General features: G+C 57.2%; 7 protein-coding genes across 7 annotated transcripts in view; 4 read left to right on the top strand and 3 right to left on the bottom strand.

The window, feature by feature from the left end:
- POSPLADRAFT_1180116 (hypothetical protein) overlaps window positions 1-699 on the bottom strand; it is a gene marked incomplete at its 3' end in the record, with an annotated part of 3,494 nt that extends 2,795 nt beyond the window's left edge. The window contains exon 1 of the mRNA XM_024488729.1: window positions 148-699. Within this exon, the coding sequence (XP_024341277.1) occupies window positions 148-662 (515 nt within the window). The 5' untranslated portion in view covers window positions 663-699. The remainder of the gene's footprint in view (window positions 1-147) is intronic.
- Window positions 700-3,081: 2,382 nt separating this feature from the next.
- On the top strand, window positions 3,082-6,697 carry POSPLADRAFT_1136917 (hypothetical protein; the record flags this gene model as incomplete). The annotated part of the gene is made up of 6 exons (XM_024484743.1): window positions 3,082-3,437; window positions 3,497-3,798; window positions 3,859-3,931; window positions 3,984-4,073; window positions 6,150-6,204; window positions 6,515-6,697. The coding sequence occupies 6 exons, from the start codon at window positions 3,082-3,084 to the stop codon at window positions 6,695-6,697; spliced, it is 1,059 nt and encodes a 352-aa protein (XP_024341276.1).
- A 1,867-nt stretch (window positions 6,698-8,564) lies between these two features.
- POSPLADRAFT_1180114 (hypothetical protein) lies at window positions 8,565-11,457 on the top strand. Its single transcript, XM_024488728.1, has 15 exons — window positions 8,565-8,711; window positions 8,773-8,836; window positions 8,902-8,955; window positions 9,015-9,050; window positions 9,111-9,164; window positions 9,218-9,367; window positions 9,445-9,526; window positions 9,596-9,652; window positions 9,721-10,008; window positions 10,094-10,180; window positions 10,240-10,281; window positions 10,345-10,400; window positions 10,491-10,618; window positions 10,705-11,115; window positions 11,174-11,457. The coding sequence occupies exons 1-15, from the start codon at window positions 8,587-8,589 to the stop codon at window positions 11,361-11,363; spliced, it is 1,824 nt and encodes a 607-aa protein (XP_024341275.1). The 5' UTR covers window positions 8,565-8,586; the 3' UTR covers window positions 11,364-11,457.
- A 152-nt stretch (window positions 11,458-11,609) lies between these two features.
- Window positions 11,610-13,423, bottom strand: POSPLADRAFT_1138395 (hypothetical protein; the record flags this gene model as incomplete). The annotated part of the gene is made up of 3 exons (XM_024484903.1): window positions 11,610-11,973; window positions 12,029-12,267; window positions 12,323-13,423. The coding sequence occupies 3 exons, from the start codon at window positions 13,421-13,423 to the stop codon at window positions 11,610-11,612; spliced, it is 1,704 nt and encodes a 567-aa protein (XP_024341274.1).
- A 2,820-nt stretch (window positions 13,424-16,243) lies between these two features.
- POSPLADRAFT_1032815 (hypothetical protein) lies at window positions 16,244-18,954 on the bottom strand (the record flags this gene model as incomplete). The annotated part of the gene is made up of 7 exons (XM_024476888.1): window positions 16,244-16,309; window positions 16,383-16,522; window positions 16,574-16,717; window positions 16,770-17,391; window positions 17,440-18,582; window positions 18,735-18,817; window positions 18,864-18,954. 7 exons carry the CDS (start codon window positions 18,952-18,954, stop codon window positions 16,244-16,246), a joined length of 2,289 nt encoding a protein of 762 aa, XP_024341273.1.
- Window positions 18,955-19,225: 271 nt separating this feature from the next.
- On the top strand, window positions 19,226-21,566 carry POSPLADRAFT_1180109 (hypothetical protein). Its single transcript, XM_024488727.1, has 4 exons — window positions 19,226-19,510; window positions 19,562-19,746; window positions 19,792-20,645; window positions 20,713-21,566. The coding sequence occupies exons 2-4, from the start codon at window positions 19,721-19,723 to the stop codon at window positions 21,474-21,476; spliced, it is 1,644 nt and encodes a 547-aa protein (XP_024341272.1). The 5' UTR covers window positions 19,226-19,510; window positions 19,562-19,720; the 3' UTR covers window positions 21,477-21,566.
- An 868-nt stretch (window positions 21,567-22,434) lies between these two features.
- On the top strand, window positions 22,435-23,769 carry POSPLADRAFT_1138640 (hypothetical protein; the record flags this gene model as incomplete). Its single annotated transcript, XM_024484932.1, has 3 exons — window positions 22,435-22,460; window positions 22,510-23,198; window positions 23,258-23,769. The coding sequence occupies 3 exons, from the start codon at window positions 22,435-22,437 to the stop codon at window positions 23,767-23,769; spliced, it is 1,227 nt and encodes a 408-aa protein (XP_024341271.1).
- Window positions 23,770-24,924: the final 1,155 nt, after the last annotated feature.

Raw genomic sequence — 24,924 nt, 5'->3', positions numbered from 1 at the left:
TTCTCCTTCCTGTAGTGCATCTCCGATTTCTCGTCTACGAAATGGTGTGCGAAGAACTGGTGGACGGTCGGCCATACCCGCCAGCGCAGGAATATGAGCAGGCCGCACGACGCCCACATACCGTCCACATGGAACGCGAGGCTCTCCCTGTCGGTGCTCGTCCCGAGCTGGTTGCATGACTTCTCAGGAGTCCCCCCATGCTCAGAGTGGGTGATCGAGGAGCTCTTGATCTCGTCGGACCATTCGCGGTCGACGACGACCTCGTCGACGCCGTCGTCCTCGACCTCGTGCTGTGCGTCCTGGCGCATCTGCGCATTGCTGGAGCTGTCCCCGCTGTCGTCGGGCTCGAGCGCAGAGGACGTCGAGGGCGCCGTGCCGGTCCCTATCCGGCGTTTGAACTGTGCCCAGTGCACCCGCAGCCCGCCGTTGACCCGGGCTGACTTTTTCTTGCCCCGTCGGCCTGAGGACACAGAGCCCTGGACGACCGGGGGCGGCAGGCTCAGGGTGGCGTGGAGCGTCGTCGAGCTCACGGGGGCGGTCACAGTGGTGTGCGGGTGCTTGTCCGCATTCTTGGCCGGGAGGGCGGCCATGGGGAGCTCGACGTCGAGGGCATCTGTGCTGCCGTTGGCGGTGATGAGCGAGGTGCGGGAGAGCAGAGGCATGAGGGCTGTCGCCGCGCGCGACGGTGAGAAAGATGTTTAACAGGATGAGGACCAATTCCTGGTGGAATTTGCATGACAGGCACCGTTTGACCGGCGTCTGTCCCCATCCCGCCCAGCCATCATTATTTTCCCCACTCTCCAAAGCCGAACCGGCCCAGTCCATGGCCCGGTGCTATGCCTGCATATGGATACTCCCGCACGGGAATTAATCACATATCTCAAATAACCCTTATCTAACCGCCGGCGATCTTGACATGTTCATGACGTCAACTCAACATGTATCGGCGTCCGGCCCAGGCCCGCCGGCCGATGTTGGCGACTGCACACACTTCAGGATCAACTTGTCGGTTAGGGTACGGTGAAATAGGCCGGGCTGATTAGCCTCGGTTAATTAACCCTTGCTAATTAGCCGTAGATTTCACAAGGCCCGAAAAACAAAGGTTAAATAGGGTTAAATAGGGTTAAGTGACCTCCGCTGATTTTGGACATGTTCCGGACGCAGTAGGAGTTCAGCCTTGCGGTTGTTATCCAGGAAGATCAGTAATCGTAGTTTCTGACCTCATCGACCTTAACGCGCCATTTCTGAAGGACCTTCTTGCTAACGAGCGTCCCGAAGTACTGCGTTGGGACTAGAGCATGTATTGAATTTGAAATCTGAAGGCCAGTGACGGACGGGACGAATAGTAGCAGCTGCGTGCTGTCTAGGTATTCGGTCGCTGGGCGACTTATGTTATATAAAGCTACTTTAGTGGCTAGAAGTACTCATTAGGCCATGTTCTATACCGGCTAATTAGCCGTAAATTACATAGGTTAATTTGACCCCTCACACAGGCCTAGGCTAATTAGCCAGTTAAGCAGGTCACCGTACCTATTTCACCGTACCCTATTGTCGGTCAGACTGGGGACTGTACGACCGTCGAGCCTGCGCATGAATGTTTGCGCCATCGTATACCTGCGTCATTGCACGACCATGGTGACTGCAGGGTGCTCGCACTTGCTGGTCCAGTGCACCTCAGCACCATTCCCTTCCGGAAGCCAAATTTCGCGGCATATCGGCAAGGGGCACAATCGTGGACAGCATCAGTCTTCACCGAGGCAAGGTCGCTGGTTATGCTATTACACAAGTATGCTGCAAACACCGTAACAGCATGGAATGTTGATCATCTCGGGGCGAAGAACCCTCACCCCTCAGAGTTCGTTGGCGACAGTGATCTTCGCCGAGATATCAATATTTGTCTGTTCATCGAAGTCTACCCCGTGATCCTCATTCGGTAGCCTATCTCTGATCGGCCGCCTCCTGCCGCAGGTTTCTGCCCCAAAGTTCACTTTGTGTGGGTGGATTATTGATAGTAATGTTGTAACCTAAATAAACAGTCAGTAGTTGGGTGTCAACATCGTAGACAGAGTCGGGCTTTGATCAAAGGTCTTATTGAGTACTGCTGGCTTAGTGATTGGGGCGCAGAATTAGTGGTGCTGTGCCCTATGCCGTCTATCTGTGACTTTCGCGGAGGTGTATCGTTATTAACTTCGCTGTGATTTAGGTATGATTTAATGGTTTACTGTGTCCTATTTCTCTGCTGCGTAAGAAGTAGGCCATGCACATAAGGCGCGACTCGGTTTCTGGGGACATGGTTGTGCCGAGGGAAGAACGACCGGCGTTCGACAGGGACTCGGAGGGGGCTGGGCCCTTGAGTGGGTGCAGTTGGCGCCAGCCGTTCATTTACCGTTCGTTACCTTCTATTTGGTACCCAATCCGAGCCCACATCTCCGTCTGGTACTCGTGTACTGGCCTGCGCGTGCAGTACCAACGCACTTTCGCTGCGAGTACTCAAATACAAATACAGAGAGACAGTTCGATCCGTCTAGAGTGCTAAAAATAACGACCTGGGTCTTGGGTCCTTACTGACGCTTGTGGAATATGCAGCAAAGTAAAATGGGATATAAGTATACGCAGTGCACAGTTTTTTTCCCTCCGAAGACGAGTGCTGCTAGGCCGAAGAGTCGGGGCTGCACACCGACTCCTCATTGATCGGGCCCGACGCTTCCCACGCCTCTCAGCGATCGACGATCTCGAGCGCCCATAATTCTAAGCGCCGAGGCACGGAAACCAAATGGACTGCCATTAATGGCAGTACTTACTTACTTACTTACTTACTTACTTACTTACTTACTTACTTACTTACTTACTTGCTTACACTCTCGCACAACACTCCCCTGGACTACTTGTCCATGTATGCGCTTACCGTGGTAGACCCCGCCTCCAAGTATCTCTCATTCTGAACGCAAACAAGATCTGTGAACCCGTTGCTTATACTGGAGCCGTCACATGCCGCATCGAACATTCCGATGCCTCGGAGGTTCGCTTCCACGGCTTTCCTGCTTTCCCTCACACTTGACTTGAACGTGGTCTCTACTTGTGATGCCTGCACAGCAGAACAGGATGGGCTCGCTGTCGACTGTGTTCCCCTTTCGGAAGCACGAACGCGCCCCGACGCAACAGGCCGCAGATCGTGCCAGATCCGACGCATTGACAATGTCCTCACAGCTGCCTCGCGCGCACCTCGCTAGCAGCCAAGGCCTCCAGGTAACTGAAGAGCGCACATCTGCGGTCGAAGGCGACAGCACCCCAGCCTACGCGCTCACCGACACACACGCACGCACGTACCGCCCCGAAGTTCTCAAGACGATCGACGGAGCCCTGGCCCTGCTGGATCCCCAGCTGCGCGAGCTGAGCTTGGACATATGGCGCCATCCGGAGCTCATGTGGGAGGAGGCGTACGTTACCGACGCGCATGGCCCGTCCTGCATGCCCGCACGCTGACGCTGACCCGCAGGCACGCACACGACGCGCTCACGTCCTTCATGTCTGCACGCGGCTTCGCCGTGACGCCGCACTACCTCGGGCTCCGCACCGCCTGGCGCGCCGAGTACGCGCACGTCTCGTCCTCGCGCTCCCCCTGGTCCTCGCGCCCGCGCGTCATCGGCGTCAACGCGGAGATGGACGCGCTCCCCGGCATCGGGCACGCGTGCGGGCACAACCTGATCGCGGTGGCGGGCGTCGGGGTCGCGCTCGCGCTCAAGGCCGCGCTGGAGACGCACGACGTATCCGGGAGGATCGTCCTGCTCGGGACGCCTGGTGAGTGTCTGTGCCTATCCCTGTCCTGCGGCGCGTTGTCTCACCGCATCGTGGATGCAGCCGAGGAGGGCGGAGGCGGGAAGATCGTGCTCTCGTCTCGTGGTGCGTACGACGAGATGGATGCTTGTTTAATGTACGCCCCTGTGCGCCGGGCACGAACGTGCCGTCATTGACGCTCCGCGCAGGTGCCATCCGTCGGGCGGCCCCCTGCGGCACGCGTCGCTCGGGCCCTCCCTTGCCATACGGACCATGGACATCGAGTTCAAAGGCCACGGGTCAGCCCCGCCAGCTTCTCGCGCGCCGCTTTGCATGCTCACACAACGCCACCATATAGCGCGCATGCGGCGGCTCATCCGTGGGAGGGGCGGAACGCGCTCGATGCGGCGTTTTTGGCGTACTCGAGCATCGCCGTGCTGCGCCAGCAGATCAGGCCGACGCACCGCATGCACGGGATCGTCACCGGGAAGGACTGGGCGCCGAACGGCGAGTGAGGGTTGGTGGCTGGCTGGCGCGGCGTGGGCGCTGACAGCGACTGTTGCACAGTGATCCCGGACAATGCGACGCTGAGATGGATCGTGCGCGCCCCGACGCGGGACGAGGTGGCGGTACTGAGCGGGCGCGTCAAGGCGTGCTTTGAGTGCGTGCGCACTTTCTGAGGTCCGCTGAACAGCGCGTTGAGAGACGCGTTTTCTCGATGTCAGGGCGGCCGCACAGGCGACTGCTTGCGAGGTCGTCATCACGGGCGGGATCACATGCTATGATCTCGTACAGAACAGAGTGCTCGGTGCGTGCGCGCGGCCACCCAGGACACCCCTCGACGAATGCTGATGCTGACAGGGATCGGTTCCGCACCCCATCAGGCGACGAGTTCAGCGAGGCCGTCGCGGAGTATGGGGTCGCGGCGGAATACGACGAGGGCATGTCCGCCTCGACCGACTTTGTACGCGTGCACGCTGTCCTGATCCTGATAAAGCGTCGCTGACTTTCGCCTTGCAGGGCAACGTGACATACCGTTCGTCCCGCTTTGTCTCTGCCTCGCGGTTCTGCGTTTGCTGACGTGCTTGCGCCGCCTTACAGAGCTTCCGTCTCTCCACCCCGTGTTCTCGATCCCCACGGAGCCCAACGGGCAGAACCACACGGCGGCGTTCACAGTGGCGGCGGCAACGCCAGAGGCACACGCGGCGGCTCTCGTGGTTATGAAGGGCCTTGCTATGGCAGGGTTCCGCGTGCTGGACGATGCGAAGTTCGCTGACCGGGTGCAGCGGGCTTGGCGGGAAGACATGGGAGCTAGGAAATAGCAGTGGCGTGTTGGGCTCGTCGGCTGAGGCTCGCAGGTTGTGCGGATGGAGGCGGACATTTTCCTTCCTGCTACTCTGGCTGAGTGAATGAATGCGATGCCGGTGCGATGGCGCGGCTGAGCGGTGTGCCATGCGGCTGTGGATGTACGCTACAGATGAACCTTCTCGACGACGGCAACGGACCCACAAAGGTCGATGTAGCCGCGGCCCAAGAGTTGAAACGTCGCACACGCGAATGCGAGGCCGCAGCGGAGGCAAATAATTTCTTGGACAGCCACCCTATTCAAGCCTGTGCCACCGCTCACCTGCATGTGCGGATCACCTGGTCCCGACTGGCTCCTATTGCGATCAAGCTCCTCTGTCAGCTGTCCTCTCAGGCCGAATGCGTCTCTCTACTGCTCGATTTCTCGCATTCGACGCCCGATGACGCGGAATGGGGCCTCGTCGGCGAGATGCTTCATGCACTGGCTACACGACTCATCGCCGGCAACAGATGCGCACTCCGATTGCGTATGTACCCCGCCGTCTTTGAGAAGCTGTCCCGGGTCGCCACCGAAGGGACTGGCTGGGACTTTAGTCTCACCCATGACGAGTGGGATTACGATCCACATCGCTCAGATTTCATGTCTGCGTAGCTCCGTGGTATATTCCGGATAGTGGCTAGTCCGCCGTTATGTGATCTCGCTGTAGGCTCTCACGATGTGGTTTAACTCGGCTGGGAGCCCAATACTAGTATGTGTCACCGTTTACAGGTTGCGAGATTGAGTGGCGGTTGATGATAATCAGTCCTATCATCAATGTAAGCGCAGTCGCCCGCAACTAAGGGTGTGCCGCTGATGATTTGCAGTGCACGCCGGTCTCACACCGGATAGCGCGACCAGTTCAGCCTCATGCTGCGTATCATTGCCACCTCGGGGCTGGTATATAACAGTGAGGATATGTGTTGGGTGTACTTTGAAATATCTCGAGCTTTCTCGTGTCCTGTCGAAAGCGTCCGAGCCGACCTGCATTTCCACCTACCATTATCAGTCTGATCATCGAACATTACGACAGCAATTTCGGTATAGTGGAAAAGAGAGATCGAGGATCTATCTCTGCGTTCGACGAGGTCTGTTGTCTATGCTTGAGATCGTAGTTTTCGTACTGAGAGTCTGATAGGATGTGTATGTCTCTATGGATATACCACCGGCCTATTGCGACGCCGCTGCCCTCAGTGATGGTCCAGTTCCTGTGCTTGCTCAGACGGCTACGCGCCCTTTCACCTCGGTGATCCCATTCCGAATATCCGGACCGCCTCAATCAGACTCGGCGCAGCGTGTAAACAATATTTCGCTCTTCTCCAAGCACGACCCTATCAAAGGTATTCCGTGTTGTCTGCGAAAGTGTACCCATCTATAACACATTCGCGTACTATGTAGGACGATCCACTGCTACCCACGGTACCTATGAGTACCGGTCTCTTCTCCGGTGAACACAACGTCCGTAAGATAGGGCGGGAAGCGGCACGCAATACAAGAACGCCAGGAACGAGCTTCAACGGGGGCTCTGATAACGTGTCGGCCTCTCCCAAGTCCATAAACCCCATCCCGGCGGCGCAATGAGCATTACGCAGTGTGCTACAGCTGTTCGACGTCTCGAGACGACAATTTTGACTTTTGATGTACAGCGCAATTTGTACATACCACAAGCTGCGTCTTGACGCGTAGATTCCGAAAATGCAGGTCGCGAGACGATACGGTAAGCGGTTGACGAGATATTTGGGTTCTCAGTTCGAGGTGCCCCGATGTGACGTGGCGCGAAATTCATGTGTATTTGGCCGACCGGACAGGTTGACTGTTAACAGCAATAGGTTGAGATTTTTTACCTCAAGTATTTCGCTCAGAGTCTGGACCAGGCCTGCCCCATCCGAGTTGCGCCAGTAATCGCCATCCGCTATCGCTGCGCCAAATGGCGCAACACTACCTGGCTGGAGTGGCGACGTCCCGTTTTGCGAATTTGAAGTGGGTTTCTTGACACGCGTAGGGCTGCGATGATCGATCAGGGGAATCCCTCGTGTGCCGACGCTGCCCGGTGAATGTAGGGGTACTCAATTCTTGTCGCTCGCTCGTATATTCGTGGGGCACCCACCTTTTTTGGCAAGTATCTTCAACCCCGACTGATTCCTCAGCCACCCGCGATCGACAGCGACACGGCGAGCTCCAATTGCAAGTCTCATGCTTGAGTCATGCAAATACTACTTGATACAGCCAATGGTGCGGCTTTGTACAAGACTCTAAGGTACCCACGGAATGATATAGACAATGGTGACTGCCTGCAATTGCAACATATGAGCTGATTGTAGTATGTTCTTGATGGTTGAAGATTTTTTTCTCTAGAATACATCTGTGTCGGATTCTTGACGTCCGCGGTCGCGATCCGTGTTCCCTACGTCAATCCGATACCGTAGCTCATTCTCTGTCTACTTCCACGTGATACCTACTCTACGTACTTATATCTCGCTCCCCCGCTCCCCGCTTCTCTCCCCAGCTCTTGTACCACTGCGCCTGAGGTGCCTCTCATACCAGTACTGGCTCAAAACCTCTGGCCCAATATAATACAAGCTCAACATTGTGGCATTAGATTGGCTGGGTCGCGTCGATCGCGGGTGGCTGAGGGATCAGTCGGGGTTGGAAATACCGACCATAAAAGGTGGGCACTCTGCGAATGAACGAGCGAGCGACAAGAATTGAGCACCCTGTTATTATAAGGTCTGCGGGTAGACAATGCAACGTGCACGACAAGGTCAGCATGTCACCCTGAGTGCAGCACCGAGACCGGTGTATAGAGACCTGCGTTGGTACATAACATGGCAGGCCATCCAATCACCCTGTCATCCACCCTCTCGTGAATTTGATGATCGTGGATGTGTGCAGCAATGACTAACGGTGGCCGAGGCCCGCTGCAGACACCGTGCTGATAACAAGGACACATGTTTGCCTGCTGCACCCGAGGGTGATCAGAGCGCTGCGACGCTGTTGGGGGTGTTTCCTATACAGGCAAGTCAGTTGTGATGCCGCTCTAGGAAGGGGCGTCCCGCTCCCACACATGACCTCGCGGGATCGAATGCTATACCCTATCCGCTCCCAGCGCCCTGACACTCGTGGTAGCCCTCTATCCGCTTTCGCCGGTGCTCGCCCCCTGAGCATCCATCGAGGCGGCTGTCACAGCGGTCGAGGCGATGACGAAGCTCCCGCCTGAGAAGTCAAGGTCGGACAACGGCAACTCTCTACTCGAGTTGCAAGTCGAGACGACCCTTGGGATGTCGGCAAACATCGACCATTCGTCGTGGATTGGTTATGCCTTCTATATAGAGCAAAACAGATGACACCGTACCCGCAATCCAAGGTCCGGCAACATCGCGTGCGCCGGCGCACGACTATAAGAAGCCTTGGTCTGTCCGGCATCCAGCATCATTCCTCTGCAGTACTCCGCTGCGTCTGCTTCACCTGCCATGCCTGTCTCACTCATCAAGGAGAGCGACGTCGACGTCCTCGTCATCGGCGCCGGCCCCGCGGGGCTCATGTGCGCAAACGCCCTCGCGAACGCGGGTGTGAACGTCCGCATCATCGATCAGCGGTACGCAGCCAGTTGCGCCCGGTCCACGCCTACTCTGACGCGGGGCCCGCTTCTCCTCCAGCCCGAGCAAGGTCGCCGCAGGACAGGCCGACGGCATCCAGCCGCGCACCATCGAGGTGTTCCAGGTAAAATCAGGCCGCATGCCTTGGGAAATTGGAAATCGGCCCCTGAATATGAATGTTTCTGTCAGAGCTACGGCCTTGCCGACAGGCTCATCCGCGAGGGCAACCAGATGCACATGGCGGTGAGCGTCCACCCGCGCCCGCGCATCTACATCTCGCTCACAGATCTCGATCACGGCAGGCGTTCTACAACCCCAGCGCCGAGGGCGGAATCGAGGTAAGATCGAGCATGTCATCGTATTTGACTGCCCCGCTGAATTGGCAAACGATGTTACAGCGGGGCGGGCGTGCTGCGGACGTCAACGCGCCGAGTGCCCGTTATCCCTTCGAGGTATTCCCGGGCCCTTGTGCGGCGCGGATCCGTACTCACCAGGCATTCGACAGATTACGCTGCACCAAGGCGCCATCGAGGCGATCTTCCTGGACTCCATGCGGTCCCTGGGCGTCACCGTGGACCGCCCCATTGTGCCGTCGTCCATCGAGCTGTCCGCAGACGAGGCGGAGCTCAAAGACCCAAATGCACATCCGGTGAAGGTTAGAGCGCGCGCGCTACGTTTATATTTCTCGAGGCACATGTAGCCTGATCTGTGTACTGCTTTGTTTTTACACAGGTGGTGCTGAAGCATCTTGATGCCCAGGATGGCAAGAACGACACTGAGGTCGTCCACGCCAAGTTTGTCGTCGGCGCAGATGGTAATAGTAATATGCATGATGCGCCGTCTATGCGCGCGCGGGACCTCACTCAACGATCTTGTTTCCTAGGCGCACATTCATGGGTACGCAAGTCGCTCGGCATCGCAATGGAAGGCGAGCAGACAGGTAAGCCCAGCCCGCATCGCCAAGCACCAAGCCTAGCGCACGCTCACGCTCACGCCTGCACTGCACAGACTACATCTGGGGCGTCGTGGACATGGTACCCGAGACGGACTTCCCGGACATCCGCAACCGCTGCGCGATCCACTCGACGAACGGCTCGTGCATGATCATCCCGCGCGAGGGCGACACGGTGCGGCTGTACATCCAGCTCACGGACGCGGACGCGGTCGACGCGCGGTCGGGGCGCGTCGACAAGAGCAAGATGGGCCCCGCGAAGCTCCTCGAGGTTGCGCGCAAGTCGTTCCACCCGTACACGATGGCGACGCCGCAGGAGATTGAGTGGTGGACGCTGTACATCAGTGCGTATTCTTTTTTCGACGTCTGCGTTTGCGCGCGGACCGTACCGTAGCTCGAGGCTGACTCTGACTCTGACGCGGTGGCCAGTCGGACAGCGCGTCGCGGCGCAGTACGCTGTCCATGAGCGCGTGTTCATCGCAGGCGACGCGTGCCACACGCATTCGCCCAAAGCGGGTAAGCGCTTTCCCAATTTGGTCGAACAGTGGGCCGGGTGACTGACGGGCATTGCTCAGGTCAGGGCATGAACGCGAGCATGAACGATACGCACAACCTCGGTGCGTCGTCTGTTAGCATCGTCTCTGCTGGAAATACAGTCTGATTCCGACGGATGCGCATAGCGTGGAAGCTGACGCACGTCTTGCGCGGATGGGCGGACCTGTCTCTGCTCAAGACGGTGAGCACCATTTCTCTGTTCTTCGCGCGGTGGGGGCACCCGTCGCTCGCTCACGCTCACCCGGCTCATCAATATTTAATGATCATGCAGTACGAGTACGAGCGCCGCAAATACGCCCAGGATCTGATCGACTTTGACAAGAAGTTCTCCGCCCTCTTCTCCGGCAAGCCGCGCACGATGGACAACGAGGCCGGCGTGTCCCACGAGGAATTCGTCGCGTGCGTAGCTCCCCGCCCCCCGCCCGCCTGCGTCCCGCTCACGCTGCCTTTTCTTTTTCTGTTTCTTTGTGCATTTGCATCTGCAGCGCCTTCAAGACGCACGGCATGTTCACGAGCGGCATCGGCGTGCACTACCGCCCGTCCCGCATCGTCGACGCGCGGCACCAGGCCTGCGCGCGCAGCCTCGTCGTCGGCGAGCGCATGCTCCCGCACGTCTTCGTGCGCGTGGCCGACGCGCGGCCGTTCGAGATCCAGGACCTACTGCCCGCGGACACGCGCTACAAGGTGCTCGTGTTCGCCGGGGACACTCGCGACGCGCCGCAGCGCGCGCGGGTGCTCGCCCTCGCGGAGGCGATGGGCCTGCCGCAGGCGTTCCTCCGCCGGCATGCAGGCGGCAGGGCGGACGCCGTGTTCGACGTGCTCACTATCAGCTCGGCGCCGAAGGACGAGGTGGTTTACACCGATCTGCCGGAGCTGTTCCGGCCGCACTGGTCAAAGTGAGTGTGCACGCTGCTCTCGAGTGCTAAGTGGGGCAGACCAACGAACGGCACACAGGGTTCTTGTCGACGACACGGACATGTTCCAGAGGAGCGGCGGGGGCGGGTACGCTGCGTATGGTATTGACCCGTCCAGCGGCGCGGTGGTCGTGGTGCGTCCTGACGGCTACGTCGGCATGGTTGCCCCGTTTGAGCACGTCGAGGACATCGACGAGTATTTCGCTTCGTTCATGACGGCTTCGCCATGACGTGTACCCTCAGTTCTATTGATATCCTGGGTCCGCTCTTACTTTGCACCTCATAACTGTATTCTATCTTCAATGCTATTGAGTTTTCGTGTGCACTCGCCGGCAGGTCCAAAGTAAGGAGCAGGGTATATCAAATATACGCTACTTGTCGCATCGCTAGTCCATGTTCGCCCGCTGCAATCAATCGGACACCCAAACACCAAACAGTGTCATTACACACAGGCAGTTACCAATACATTCCAAGACTCAACTATTCGATTCTACACTAACAGCTGTTGTTACATTAACAATGGGAAGATGGTTGTCCAAAGGCTCGCTGAGTTGAGACACAGTCTCCGGTTGGCTGGGTTCCGTCGGAACAGGAGGATTCCGTTTTTCAGGCGTTGCAGCAGGTTCCGGTGCGTCGGTGAGCAGCTGCGGTGGCTCTAGAGGCGGAGAGTCTGTGTGAACAACGCAATCTGGGTCCTTATCTGACTTCGCGGTTGGAGACGGCGATCGTGGCCGTTTGCGGGACCTGTCGGGCGCTCGATCGACATCTGGGCTATCGACATCTACGCTCGCGGAGACTTTGGGCACTTTCTCGGGCTTCGCAGGCTGGTACTTGAACCTACTCCACGACATAATCAATGAGTCAGCTCTAGCAGTATTTCACCAAGAATACTCACCTGAAGGAGATCCATGATGAGCCATCACCGGACGCGATCGTCTTCGTTGTGCACAGGTGACCGTCTGTGATCTCGAACTGCAGAGACTGCGAGCTATCTGTCTTGTCGGATGCAGGTGAAACCAGTCGCCGCTTCTTTCTTGGGGGGTACGAGCATTCGCATAGAGCAGTGCGCCGCTGGGCGTACTCCTTCAGCCGCTGAGAGCGGTTGCGCAGGCCCGAGGAGTGTGCGGTACCCTGCTGTCGATGTACAATCAGAAATCACATCATTGACATACAATCATTGAATACTCACCTTGACGAGCTCGGCCGCCAGGATCTCGACGCCAGCACCGTCATGGCTATTGCCCCAGCCGGCGCTGAGCAGAGTGCGGCCGTCATCCTCCGGGTCCCCGTCCACCATCATAGCCCCACCAGGGCCGGAGTGGCTTGGCAGCTTCAAAGAGTGCGACCCAAGCCCACCAATAAATCGCACCTCTTTCGTAATGCGCACCTCAAGGCGCAAATCCCGCCCGTCGCTCTTCGCCCGGCGAGCTTCGCTCCAGGTGATCAGCCCCGCGTGCACGGCACAGAGGAATAGATCGGAGTCGTCCGTGTAGACTCTGCGGACACCACGGATCTCCATCCGATGCGGGCGCGTCTGTTGGCCGTAAGGATGGGGATGCGCGGGGGGGACTGGCGGTAGAGCCGGTATGGCGGCGCCACCCCAGATGCGAGGGCGCGCGGGGCGCCGGGCGAGGAGGAACCCGGACGGGATGAGGATCGTCGCGTGGATCTCCCTTGTGAGCTCAGAAGGGCTCGCCTCTGGCGTCGCACCGGGGAAATCGAGATACGGGAACGGAGAGTGGGGCCAGATGAACGTGCCCAGATGCACGGGTGGCTGGGAGTACGTATAGAACGGCGTCGGCGACCGTTGCGGCACGGAGACAGAGGTGGACGGACGCATGTTAGGGGGGAAGAGTGGCTCGGCCTGCCGATTATGCGCATATCCTGGCGGAGGCGCGCTGCCGGGAGTATGTGCATGTGGGTGCGTGTGCTGATGAAGGTGACCGCTCGGGAGCGAGTGTTGCAGATGGCCCTGCTGCTGCCGGGGAGGAGGCACGACGACGTGGGCCATAGGCGGGCCTTGGCCGCCATTGAGGCGTGGATAGCCCGCCTGTTGCTGCCGCTCATGCATAAGCTCGAACGCGGGGTGCACATCTCCTTGCGGCATCCCAGGACCCATACCCGGCTGCCCGTGCGACGTGTTCGCGGGTTGCTTGCCGGCCTTGGAAGACGGATGCGCATGGCCCTGCGAGGAGGCCGAAGGAGACTGATGATGTCGGTGCACGAGGTGATGATGGTGGTGCTCATGAGGCTGCGCCGCCGGATGCCCGCGCGCCGCGTCGATGTCCATACGTTCCCGCTGCGCACGCTCGTGCCGCTCGCGCTCCTGCTCCTTCAACCACATAGCCTCCCTCTCGCGCATCACCCTCTCTCGCTCCCGTTCGTCCATCTGCTCTTCCCGCGTCATGGCCGCTTTCATCATCCTCCGCTCGTCGCGCTCGCGCTCCTTGTCCCGCAGCGCCTTCTCCTTGCTCAGCGCGCGCTGCTCCGCCTCCCACATCTCCCTATCCCGCCGCTCACGTTCACCGCGCTCGCGCTCGCGCTCCATCCGCTCCATCTCCATCAGCCTGCGCTCCCGCTCTTGCGCGTCCGGGCCCATGATCACACCCGGGACGCTGCCCGACGAGCGCGAAGGCGTGAAGCGGGACCATTGGTCTGGAGGCGGCTGCTCGTGCATCGAGTGCTGGGCATGTTGCGCCCTCGCCTGCTGATGATACCGCTCGCGCTCGCGCTCGGATTCGATATCAGCCATGCCCGGGCCATCAAGCCGCAAACCATCCATCTCACGCTCCCGAATCCACTCGCGCTCCCTCGCGCGCTCCTTCTCGTTGAAGTTGTGCCGCTCCCGCTCGCGACGGGCCCCGGACGACTCACCGATAGCAGCAGCCCGCTCCTGCGCCCTCTCCCGTTCGCGATCCCGTTCGCGCTCCTTCATGCCGTAGCTTGGTGGTATTCCCATCGGTCCAGTGCCCGGTCCCGAGAGCATCTGCGCCTGCGACGGCGGGGGTGGTGGGCGCGCATTCATGCCAGGTCCAACAGCAACGCCCGCTGCACCTGCCAATAGATGCGCGGACCCCGAGTGCAAACTCATTTGGGAAGGATGGGCGCGGGGTCCCATGTGGTCACGATCACGCTCGCCTCGGTCACGCTCGCGGTCGCGCGGGTCGTCACGGTCACGCAGGCGCTCTCGGTCTTCATACGGAGGACGCTGCAGGCTGCCCATCACCGGAGATACCCGCCCAAGGTCAAAGGCACCGGGACGCGAGTGCGTGCCGCCGGTCTGATGCTGATGACTCGGTGGCGGTGGGGGGTGGCCACTGTACATTGGCGATGGTTCCATGAAACGCGGAGAGTGCACGGGATGGGCAGGCGGCATGCCAGGACCGGACGTAGGCGCGGAGCCCGGCGGAGGCATCACGGACATGGGATATCCTGGTGGGAGCATGTTGGGGGCTACGCCGGGGCCAATTTTGGACGGCGGGCCAACAGGAGGGCCAGGCATCGGCTGCCTTCCCTGCATGTACATCGGTGATGGTGTACTTGGATGCGTATGGGCATGATGGAGGTGCGGTCCTGGCTGTGTACGTGAGGGGGGAGGCAAGGTGCGGTGGTCATGGTACGGAGGAGGGCCTGTAAAGAAGAGTAAGCGCGATGCGGCATTAGTACGCCAAGTTAGGAAGTCGCGAAGCATGCCTGCAGGTGGTCCGTACAGCCTTCCGAGCGCCGACCACGGTGGCACTAGGCACGGATGCTCCGAGAGAGCCAGTGTACCACAGATAAAGCAGAATGACGGATAGCAAGAATACTCAGTGGGCAACATCGCGAGGCAGATTTTGTTTTCGGATTCATGAACGGCCAGGCGAGGCAAGTAAACGGGCACTAAGGGGCGAGAGTAGTCTCTGCGATCGCCTCGGGCATGGTCAATCTAGCCGCAAAGGAACGACCAACAGAGCTGAGCGTGTGGCTCAATGAACGAGCTGAGTGACAACTGCAATATCATGGACGGTACTGCCACGACCTTATCTCCATTTCTGCAGACAGCACCCGCCCACTTCGGCAACCAGAAGTATGACGAATGACGTACCTGCATTTCCTGCCGACCCTGGGATCGGCCCAGGCAGCTCGTGCGGACGCTGCGCCTCCGGATTTGACCGTGCATGCTTGAGTTCGTATGGTGGTGGCAAGAAAGGATGCGACGGTGGCAGTTGGCCACGGCCGTACTCCGTGAGCGGATAGCGGTGAGGTGGCGGGGGCGGCGACGAGAGCCTGTGCGAGCGAGGAGAGGGCTGCGGGGTGGGCTGCGAGTGCTGCTGCGGGGGCGAGATATACGTGTGCTGTGGCCGGTCGCGGTCGACGATGCGCTCCTGGGGCGGAGAGTGATGTGCTGGGGGCTGTGGTGGCTGCTGCGACTGCTGTTGCTGTTGCTGCTGCTGCTGCTGCTGCTGTTGCTCGCGGTCACGCTCACGCTGGTGGTGCTGTCGACGACGCTCGTGGTCGTCGGAGGGCGAGTCCTGGAGGAGGGCGGCGACGTTCATGGGTGGAGGGTGAGGGAAGGAGGGAAGCGGGAAGCGGCTGAGAAAGTGTTGAAGCGTCAAGAAAACGCGTCGCTGATCACAGGGGCAATCGAGATCGTTATCTCAATTCGACCATTCTAGCGTTATGACATAAACAGCATTGTCTCGCGTCTCCCCGCCCTTTCTGCTGCCGTTTGCACTCGCAGATCCCTCAAACAGGGACATGTGCACCGTCTCTTGCTCGCCTCGGAGCGTCGTCGGGGCACGCAACCCCCTCGAGGATCCGGAACAGGACCGAGAGAGCCTGTTGCTATATTCGATCCCACGCGACATTCGATCATTCCGCCTATCTGAGATCTGGCGCTTATTCCTCCGCCCCGCGTCTAGCTGTTCCAGTCCTCCGTTCCAGGTCCCACGCGTCGCTTCAAATAGATTCATTCTGCAAATCGCATCTGTTGCGAAAGTTCATCATCGACAGATGGACTCCACACTGGGCGATATTTGCACAGCAATGCAGTCAATATACGATAATCGTAGAGTACCAGCACAAGACAGCACAGCACAGATAAAATACACTGTTCAGCATCATCACGCCTCTAATCGGTGGGGATATGTTTATTGATCGCGTCCGCGAGGTCTTTCCCGTTCTTCGCACTCTGCAACTGCACAACACGTAGCCACACATGCAAAGAAAATATCAGCACACAATGGCTGCATTGACAGAGAGCCACGCACCCGCAAGTTGAAGTGTGTCGTAGTGGTGCCTTCGAACATGCTAAATCGGAAGTACCGATGATCTGTCTGAAGCTGACACTGCATCCCCTTGAACAACGGCGCGTTGAGGATGACAGTGTACACCGCATCCTTTCTCATGACTGTGCAGCAAAGTCAGTCTGTATAAGAGGAGCAGGACTGAAGGCACTCACTGAGCCGCGCCCCAGTCCCGTTGTCTCGCCGTACATTCAGCCGCATTATACCCATGCCTCGCTCCTTCCAGGCGCCATTGTCAAGAGTGAAGAGCTTTCCTCGCACCTGGCAGACTGTCTTTTCATCTTCCTCGCCTGTTGGGACTGCACGAGGTATGTCAGCACACAGCGAGTACACGACAAGCATGACACGCACTCGCTTGCTCATGCAGATCCAGCGCTTGCCCTTCCTCGCTCTGCTCCTCGCCATCCTTCTGCGCGCGCAATCGCTCTCCAAAGGTGCACGCACCATCCTCGTCCGCAGGCGCGCCGTTGCCGTCCAGAATGCCGAGGCCAATCGCAGGCTTCCCCTGCCCCTCTACCGCCTCTGCCAGCACGGGGCTTCCCCGCCTCGGCGTTGAGTGTGCCGAGAAGCTCTGTGCCCCACCGGCCGCGTAGGCCGAGAACGCGTTTGTCGCGCGCGTACTCGCGGGCCGAGTGGGCGACCGGCTCCGCGCGAGCCTGCCGAAAAGAGGCGGCGGAGACTTTGGCCGCTTGGCCACAGACGCGAAGGGAGATGTGGACGACGCAAAGGCTTCGAAGCCAGTGCGTTTGTGCGCCAGCTGGGAAGTCACCGACTTCTCAGACGGCTTGAAAGGCGATGACGGGCTGCCGATGCTGGAGAACGGGGAGACAGTCAGGTTTGGACTGGGATGTGGGCTCGTGCTCGTGCTTGCCCACGCAGAGGACGAAGGAGACGCGTTCTTCGACCCAAATATGCTTGCGCCAGACACCGACGCAAAAGGAGAGTTGGTCGACGCGTAAGCCATGAACCCGCCCTAACAGAGAGCATGAGTGGAGTTCCGATACCAAAATAACACACATACCAGTTTTGGCGTGACCGTGGTCGAGGATGGCGGTGTCTTCTTCTCGGCCGTACTCTCTCCCGCATTCTTTTCCACCGCCTTCTCCGCCTTTTCTGACTTCTCGCTCGTCGTTCCCTCATCTGGCGGCGGCGTAGGGCGTTTCGTGACGCGGGGGTTCGCGTCGGCCTCTGGGTCGTCCCGCGGCCGCTTCGTAGCGCCAGTACTTGCAGCGGGGACGACGCCGTTCACTTTGTGCGAGACCTCTTCCGGCACAAGCCTCTCGCTCACAGTCCGGTCGGCGAGCTTGCGCTTCACGCCCTTCTCTTGATCAGACTCAGACCCGCGGCGAGACAGAGGAGGAGTCAAGGGGACCTGAAGAGGTGATTCAGGAGCCTGAGTAGGCGAGGCAGGAGCCTGAATAGGCGATGCAGGAGCCTGAATAGGCGATGCAGGAGCCTGAATAGGCGATGCAGGAGCCTGAATAGGCGATGCAGGAGCCTGAATAGGCGATGCAGGAGCCTGAGGGGGTGATGCAGGAGCCTGAGGGAGTGGATCAGGAGCCTGCGGAGATGATAAGGGTGCCTGAAGGGGTGACGCGGGCGCTTGACGGGGCGACGCAGGAGGCGACGCAATGGGATGGGATGCAATGTGAGGGGAGTCGGGCGTTTGGGAGGGAGAGACCGAGATAGGAGGGATGGTAGAGGTACTGGAGACCTCAGGGTGCATTTCCGCACTGGTGAGGTCCTCAGGATCCGATAACTGCGCGTCGGGAGGAACCTCGGCGGGGTCAGCGGCGCCGCCTTGGTCCATCTCACTCTCCTCCTCAGCGATGATGGGAGGGTTCTCACCCTGCAGCATTGCAGGCGGCACGGCTATCTCCTCACCTCCGGCCACCTTGGCCTCGATCTTCTCGTCCTCCTGCTCGTAGGCGACGTCCATGTGGTGGTCCTTACGGACATCGGGAACCTGCTCCTTGTGCATGTTTTGCCAGGTGATGTCCTCAACACCCTGGCTTATCTGACGAATCTTGATATCGTGCGGAGGGGAGCAACTCTGCACGGAGTCTTCGTCTTCTTCCTCTGTGGGGTCAAGCTGTGCGCTGACCCGGTTCTTCTTCGCCGGCGTCCGCCGCTCCTTGTGGCCGGCATGTTCGGGGTCTATGTCCTGTAGTGACGTGGGTTAGCGGACGGCTTCGGATACGGTGTGGACGAGCGCGAGTGACAAGACACATGTAGAGGTGGGAGTGGAAATAAAGAGTGCCGGGCGCGTCGTACTGTGCACCTGGTACACAGAAATCAAGACAATGGACGACATACGATGACAGGAGTCTGTGGTGTTGATGGTTCGAGAGACACCTCTCTTTCACGTTTTCTCGATGCCTTTGATTCTTGTGTCGTCGCTTATGGTGAGACATTCATCGCGAGCAGCCACAAGACGCGGCTCACCTGCCGTATCATCCGGGGATGGTGGGCGGGAGTGTTGGAAGTCGCGCTCCGGTGTCTTTGGTGCTGTATCGTCCTGGTCGCTCATCGTCATGGTGGTTGGGAGTGAAGCCGGTGAGGCGCGAACAAGGGGTGGTGGTCAAGTTCGTGAGCAGTGGCCGGCTTCGATTTGGGGCGCGGGATTATTGTAAGTACTTAGCACCCCAGATAAGGCATCATATGATGCGGACCCTAAATCAGGGTAAGTAAAAGTAAACCACGTCATTCAAAATCATTGTTATGTTATGTAAGCAAATCTAGTGTGGTCCCAGACCACTTTCGTATCGTCGTATATAATAGCCAGGTCGCTCGGTCCGCTGTGTCTCGTCGCCTCTCCTCTCGAACCGTCCGCTGAGCTTCCCGATTCTCTTGCCCTCGTCTTCCTAGCCAGTCTTTGGAAAGCCCTTCTAAGCACAGCCTCAAGGAGAGGCCAGGGCTAATCTAGCGGCCTAGCCTCTCCCCTCATATACCGTCAAGTTCTCCAGAAGTTACCCTATCGTATCGGGCTTGGCTTGATACCTTGCGTAGCTTGTGGGGAGCGCAGCGCTTTGTTCGCGTTGTCAAAGACGGGATATTACCATTCGTCTGTTTAGGAAACACAGCATCCGTTTGTAAGTTTTCTTTGAGCCGGGTCATGGAGCACATTCAAGCATGGGCCACAGTCCTCCAATTTGTCTTCCTAATTTCAGTTTTTCACGCCACCACACAGCAAATTTCTCTTTTCAGTTTGCAAAATTTGCCTTATATAAACGGTTTGTCTGTACCTCGTACCTCTTCGCCACATTGCACCTCTTCTACGCTATCGACATTTCGCGTTCAAAATGGAAGTAGGCGAACACATTGAAGAGTAAGTTAATTCTCATACATATCGGCCTATTCTCATAAGGCGTAGCGTCAAGCCTGACGGCGATCCGCCTTCGCAGAATCTACGCCGTCTTCCGAACTTGTCCCAGGAAATATACGACAGTTTCATCGACATGCTCAATAGCTCGGGTCCGACGGCAAGGGCGGATCTTCAGGCATGCGCCCTGACCTGCCGCGCCTGGCTCCATCGTAGCCGCTCCATACTCTACCGCCGTATCCGTCTGAAACCCCTTACGAATATCGAACACTTTTTCGAAATCTACACCCCTGAGCGGCTTCTCCCCTACGTACGCGAGGTGGCAATATCTGGATGCTTGATGCCCCACATTTACCATGGACGGGATGCCGACTCTGGGCTTGGGCTCGGTGGCCAACCTGACCACGCTTGGATAACCGTCATTGTTCCCCTTCTCGCGCGATTCAGCAATATCGAATGGCTCGTCCTGAATGACCTCAGCTGGGGTGATATTGAAACATCCACACGACACTTTCTCCTTACCCATTTTTCGAGCGCTCCGCGGGTCACCCTATCCGCCATCGATTTTTGGAACTCGAATCAACTCTTCCGAACATTGCAGTCATTCCCCCGCCTCGCCGGCCTTAGCTTGGAGTCCATATCGTGGCACAAAGCGAATCACTCCATGCGGCAGCTGACCAGACCAGAGCCGCTCACATTACGTTACCTTCATCTGGGCCACACCGAATTTGCGCGCTATGGTCCCTTCGTGCGCTGGATGATTGGAAATCGGGACACAGTGACTGTGGACGAGGCCCTGATCACATGGGAGGATACTGAAATTCGAAGTCTTGTAGACCTCATGAGGACAATTGCGCCTTCGCTGAAATTGCTGGTGTACCAACAGTCCGCCACGCTACCTGGATGTAAGATAAATGTTTCTTACGTTATCCTGAATATTGAGCCATTTTCTGACAGCCGATGTTGTTCAAGCGCGCTTTGCAACGATGAATACCCAAGCTGCAATGCCGGGTGCTGCGATACAGCCTGCAGTTCACAATGGCGGTCAGGCGGCTGCTTTAGCTCCGATTCATGATGACCATATTGGTCAAGGCGAGCTCCCGCACGTCGTTGCACCCGCAAACATTCTCGATGATCACGTCTTTGGCGGCTTCCATGTTCATCTTGGTGTACAAGATCATGATTTCGGCTTCGATGATGATGACGACGATGACGACGACTCAGATTCGAGTCCACCCCTTGAGCTTGATGATGATGAGCCTGAGGATCCAGAAGTTATCGAGAAGAACGACGAGGAGAACACCGACTTTGTTCGCGAAGACGAGGCGAACCAAAGGGGGCTGGAGTTACTGAGACTTGCGCCTATTGAACGAAGTGCGATCGCGAGAATCCTCGCCCGTATCGTCTGGTCCACCATGGCACCGTTTGGCATCAAATTGGTGTGCCAGCTGTTATCAACTCGTACAAAGCTATTTTCATTGACGCTGCTTTTCCCGGCCGCCCATCTCTGGCACACGGCGGATTGGGGGACGATCGATGCAATGCTTGATGATGCGACCCCCCGCGCGCCGAGCGGCACTTTGTTTGTCCTCGCGCTGCAGAGCAATACGCAAGTCAACATCAGCTGGGAGGATTTGCGGAAGGTGATGGCAGCTAAGTTACCAAGGCTGTTTGAGCGGAGAGTGTGGGGTGTAAGGTTTGGTAAGACTGTGTTGTGGCCCGGGTGTACTGTGTAGGAGGATGACCCCATCGTGGCGAATAGTTGGTACGACAGGCTGGAGGTGTTCGCCTAGCTGTTGTATAACACGAGTCTCTACGTAGTCAAACAGGTCGGATTGGAGTCATCAGCGGCACTTCGGTGAGCAGCGCCACATCCTGCGGAAGTGTAAGTGACAATTCCGCATGCTCAACTGGTACACGTGCTGACCATTCGGTGCTCACCCGAGTCGTCGAGCCTAGTCATTATTCGAAGAGTGCGGGTGCCAACCTTAACTCAATGTACCCGCTTGGATAAAAAATTCACCGCGACCAGGCGTAGCTTGACCGCATGCTAGAACTCGCATTGTAGCCATTGCTAGCATTCCTGAGTAGGTGCTTTCGTAGAGGTGTCAACGACATTGCCGGATGTGGTGTAGCAGGTGCGGCGTTTATCAGTCTGGTACCAAAGCACCATCAAAAATCCATGATGTGGCGAGATTCTGTGCTCAGCCTTGGGTCGACGCAAATTCTCGATTTGTGTCATCCGTGTCACTCCCACATGTATGCTCAGGCCAGCACTTCAGTCCCTGGCTTTGTGTTTGAAACGTTCAAGTAGCTTTGCTAGTAGTTAGACGGGTACAGTTGTTTCGGCCATATAATGTGACGACTATCAGCTGTCTGTGACGACTTTGGGGATTGTGGTGAGCCTCATGTTATGCGTATGCCATGCTGACTGACTTTTTACAGCGGGCCCGGCATTGGTCCCCGACGTGTCGTTGCCAAGAGCCGTCACCGGCATTGTCAGCGGTTCGTATTGCCAGTGGCGTTGCTGTGCTTGTTCTATCCAAATGTAGCTAGCGGTTTGTGGTGCTTCTTTTGAACGCGTGGCTGAACAACCATTGACCCCGAAGGGATCCGCAGTATAAATATACTCCGCCCGTAGTCTTTCTCTGTGTCTCTCCATCTACTCTGTCGTCTTCCGAATCCTAATCCACAATGTCCACTCTCGACATCACTACTCCGTAGGTCACTGTTCTTCGTCATTCCATGTTAAAATCTCATCGCCCGTAGCGCCTCCATCGTACACGACGGCTGCATTATTATAAAGCGTTCAACTAGACCGGACGACATCTCTTCGATCCACACACGTATTGCCTTACCCTCTGTGCGCGAGATCGGACTGTTCGCTCACACAACTCACGACGAGAATGGGGAACACGACAAATCTGGGCTGGACAAAGATGACATGCCCAATCATGCGTGGCTCGACGAGCTAGTCCCAGTACTCTCCGAGATCGCTCAGGACTTCCACTTCGAGAAGGTGACGCTATGCGACTTCAGCTGGGGCTGTGTCACCAAATCCACGCGAGAATTTCTTCTCTCTCGCTTCTCTAGCGCCACACACTTGAAACTTTGCACGGTTGACTTCTGGTACACCAACGAGCTTCTGAAGACTCTGCAGTCATTTCCGCGCCTCACTCAACTTGAGATCGTCAACTGTGAATGGGAATTTCTCAATCTCTCGCAAGAGCAGGCCACAAGGACGGAAGAACTCAATCTGACACATCTCATCTTGGACGAGGCTCATACGCAGTACGATCCAGTCGTGCTATGGCTTCTCGGCAACGGCGAACGCGCCATCGTGAATGTCAGTAGTGCACATATCGTTTGGGAGAACACTGATGCTCGGTGTCTCGTTCGTCTTATGGAGAAGATCGCACCCTCCTTGCGAAACTTGACATATCGCCAAAAAGTCAAAAGTGAGTCCCTGACGCATGACACGGCAACTGTATTCCTGACAATCACCACTGACTTTCAGATTTGGTTGAATGCACCCCAACGTTACGCGGCCTTGATGGCGATGAACTCATGGACCCCAGCTTTTCTGCAGTGCTGGCCGAAAGGTGGACAGCTCCCGAGAACGAGAAAGTTGCTGCAGTAAAGGCTATGGAGCTTCTGAGAACCACGCGGGTAAATCGAGGTGTCCTTACTGAACTGGATGCGTGCATCGAATGGTCCCCGTTGGCCGTATTCGGCATCGAGCTACTGTGTCAACTCCTTTCACATCAAGCCACATCCGTCTCCTTGACGCTCATCCTGGACTCTAGTCCCAATGACACAGAATGGGACACCGTCGACGAATTGTTGAACACCTTAACCATCAACAAAACGACGCTCGCCGTGTTTGAACTGTGGCTCGATGGAGATCTTGCAAACTCCCTATTCTTTGACGATGGTGCTCCAATCATGAGGAGGCTGCCTCGTTTGGTGCAGCAGAATATTTGGCAGATCGGATATGTTGATAGTTCCTATGATTCCGCTTCCGACTAGGCTCCATGTCTCCAACAACGTCTAATGCATATCATATTAATATCGCACTGTCGCGGCTGGGTGTTTATGGCTCATTGGTTAGTCATGACCTCGTCTCATGGTTGATTCTCGACACTGTGGCATCCAACTTCGCTAGCCGGCTCCTTATATAATCAACACTACTTCCTCTAAGTATGCCCGATCGCTGCCACGGCAGTGTAGGCGGGCGCTAGAGTAACTCGAACTTGCTTCCAGCACGTAGTCGAGCCTTGGCTACTACAATTGAGCGGAGTGCATCCAATTGATCGTTCCGGTATGGTACTCGAGGGTAGTTGTACCCTGGGCGATGGTGTGTTGTTTTGATCCTGCTCAAGACTGTCAATGACTGCACAGGATGGCGGTGTCATTCAAATCAATCATGTTGTCTTTGTGCCAGTGAAAGATAGCTCATAGCTCGCAGTCCGCGCAATTTAAGAATGACTGCTAGGTGTTACAAGTACGTGCTTGATTCAAGGTAGCAATCTCGTTGAATCGTAGTGATGCCAGCTGACAACGCACGCATCCCAACGGCGGCCACAGACTTGTTCCAAGCTGCGCGATCTGACTTCACCACGGATAGGTGATTGACTTGAGACTGTTAACAAAGCTGAAGTCCAACGTTTCTGCGTGTTCCAATCTTCGAACGCGGCCAGGGAACTTCTGTGCACGAGTTCATGCATCAATAGTGTAGTGGTGCGATCACAGTAGCAATGCGAGCTTGTGACTTGAGTAGTTGTTTACTACTTACGATCCGGGTTCTTCTCTTGATTATGACCTATTCAAAAATGCTGAGCCCCTAGCAGTCCCCGGGCCTGGACGCTCGTCCGGACCGAACTAGCGAATCGTTTGCGGAGTTGCGTAAAGGCTCATGTACAAGAAGATCCGTAAGGTTTGCCTTCCGGACACATCGCCAACGCACAACAGCTGACAAGTCACAGTCAGGCCTCGAATAGCAAATCCTAACACGTCTTTCCTATCGACATACCTGCTCTTGTGCGTGTACCATCACTTTACTCACCCCTGTTAACGACGTTCACTTACTCCATCGTCCCAATACGAGGAAAAAGGAGTAGGTTCGAGCAATTTACCTCCACCTAGGTGCTCTAATTTGAGCCTCGTTCATGAGAGCTCGTATGG

Source organism: Postia placenta (assembly GCF_002117355.1).
Source record: "Postia placenta MAD-698-R-SB12 unplaced genomic scaffold POSPLAscaffold_4, whole genome shotgun sequence".
NCBI classification, from domain to species: Eukaryota; Fungi; Basidiomycota; class Agaricomycetes; order Polyporales; family Adustoporiaceae; genus Rhodonia; species Rhodonia placenta.
Note: the sequence above shows the minus strand (reverse complement) of the source record. Positions and strands in the feature narration are given on the sequence as shown.

Bases quoted from the DNA above. Each gene is read 5' to 3' on its own strand.
- POSPLADRAFT_1180114 (XM_024488728.1), top strand. From the start codon at position 8,587: ATGCCTGTCTCACTCATCAAGGAGAGCGACGTCGACGTCCTCGTCATC. The intron at 8,837-8,901 runs GTAAAATCAGGC...TGTTTCTGTCAG, and splicing joins GCACCATCGAGGTGTTCCAG to AGCTACGGCCTTGCCGACAG. The intron at 9,368-9,444 runs GTTAGAGCGCGC...GTTTTTACACAG, and splicing joins CAAATGCACATCCGGTGAAG to GTGGTGCTGAAGCATCTTGA.
- POSPLADRAFT_1180109 (XM_024488727.1), top strand. From the start codon at position 19,721: ATGGAAGTAGGCGAACACATTGAAGA. The intron at 19,747-19,791 runs GTAAGTTAATTC...CATAAGGCGTAG, and splicing joins GTAGGCGAACACATTGAAGA to CGTCAAGCCTGACGGCGATC. The intron at 20,646-20,712 runs GTAAGATAAATG...ATGTTGTTCAAG, and splicing joins GTCCGCCACGCTACCTGGAT to CGCGCTTTGCAACGATGAAT.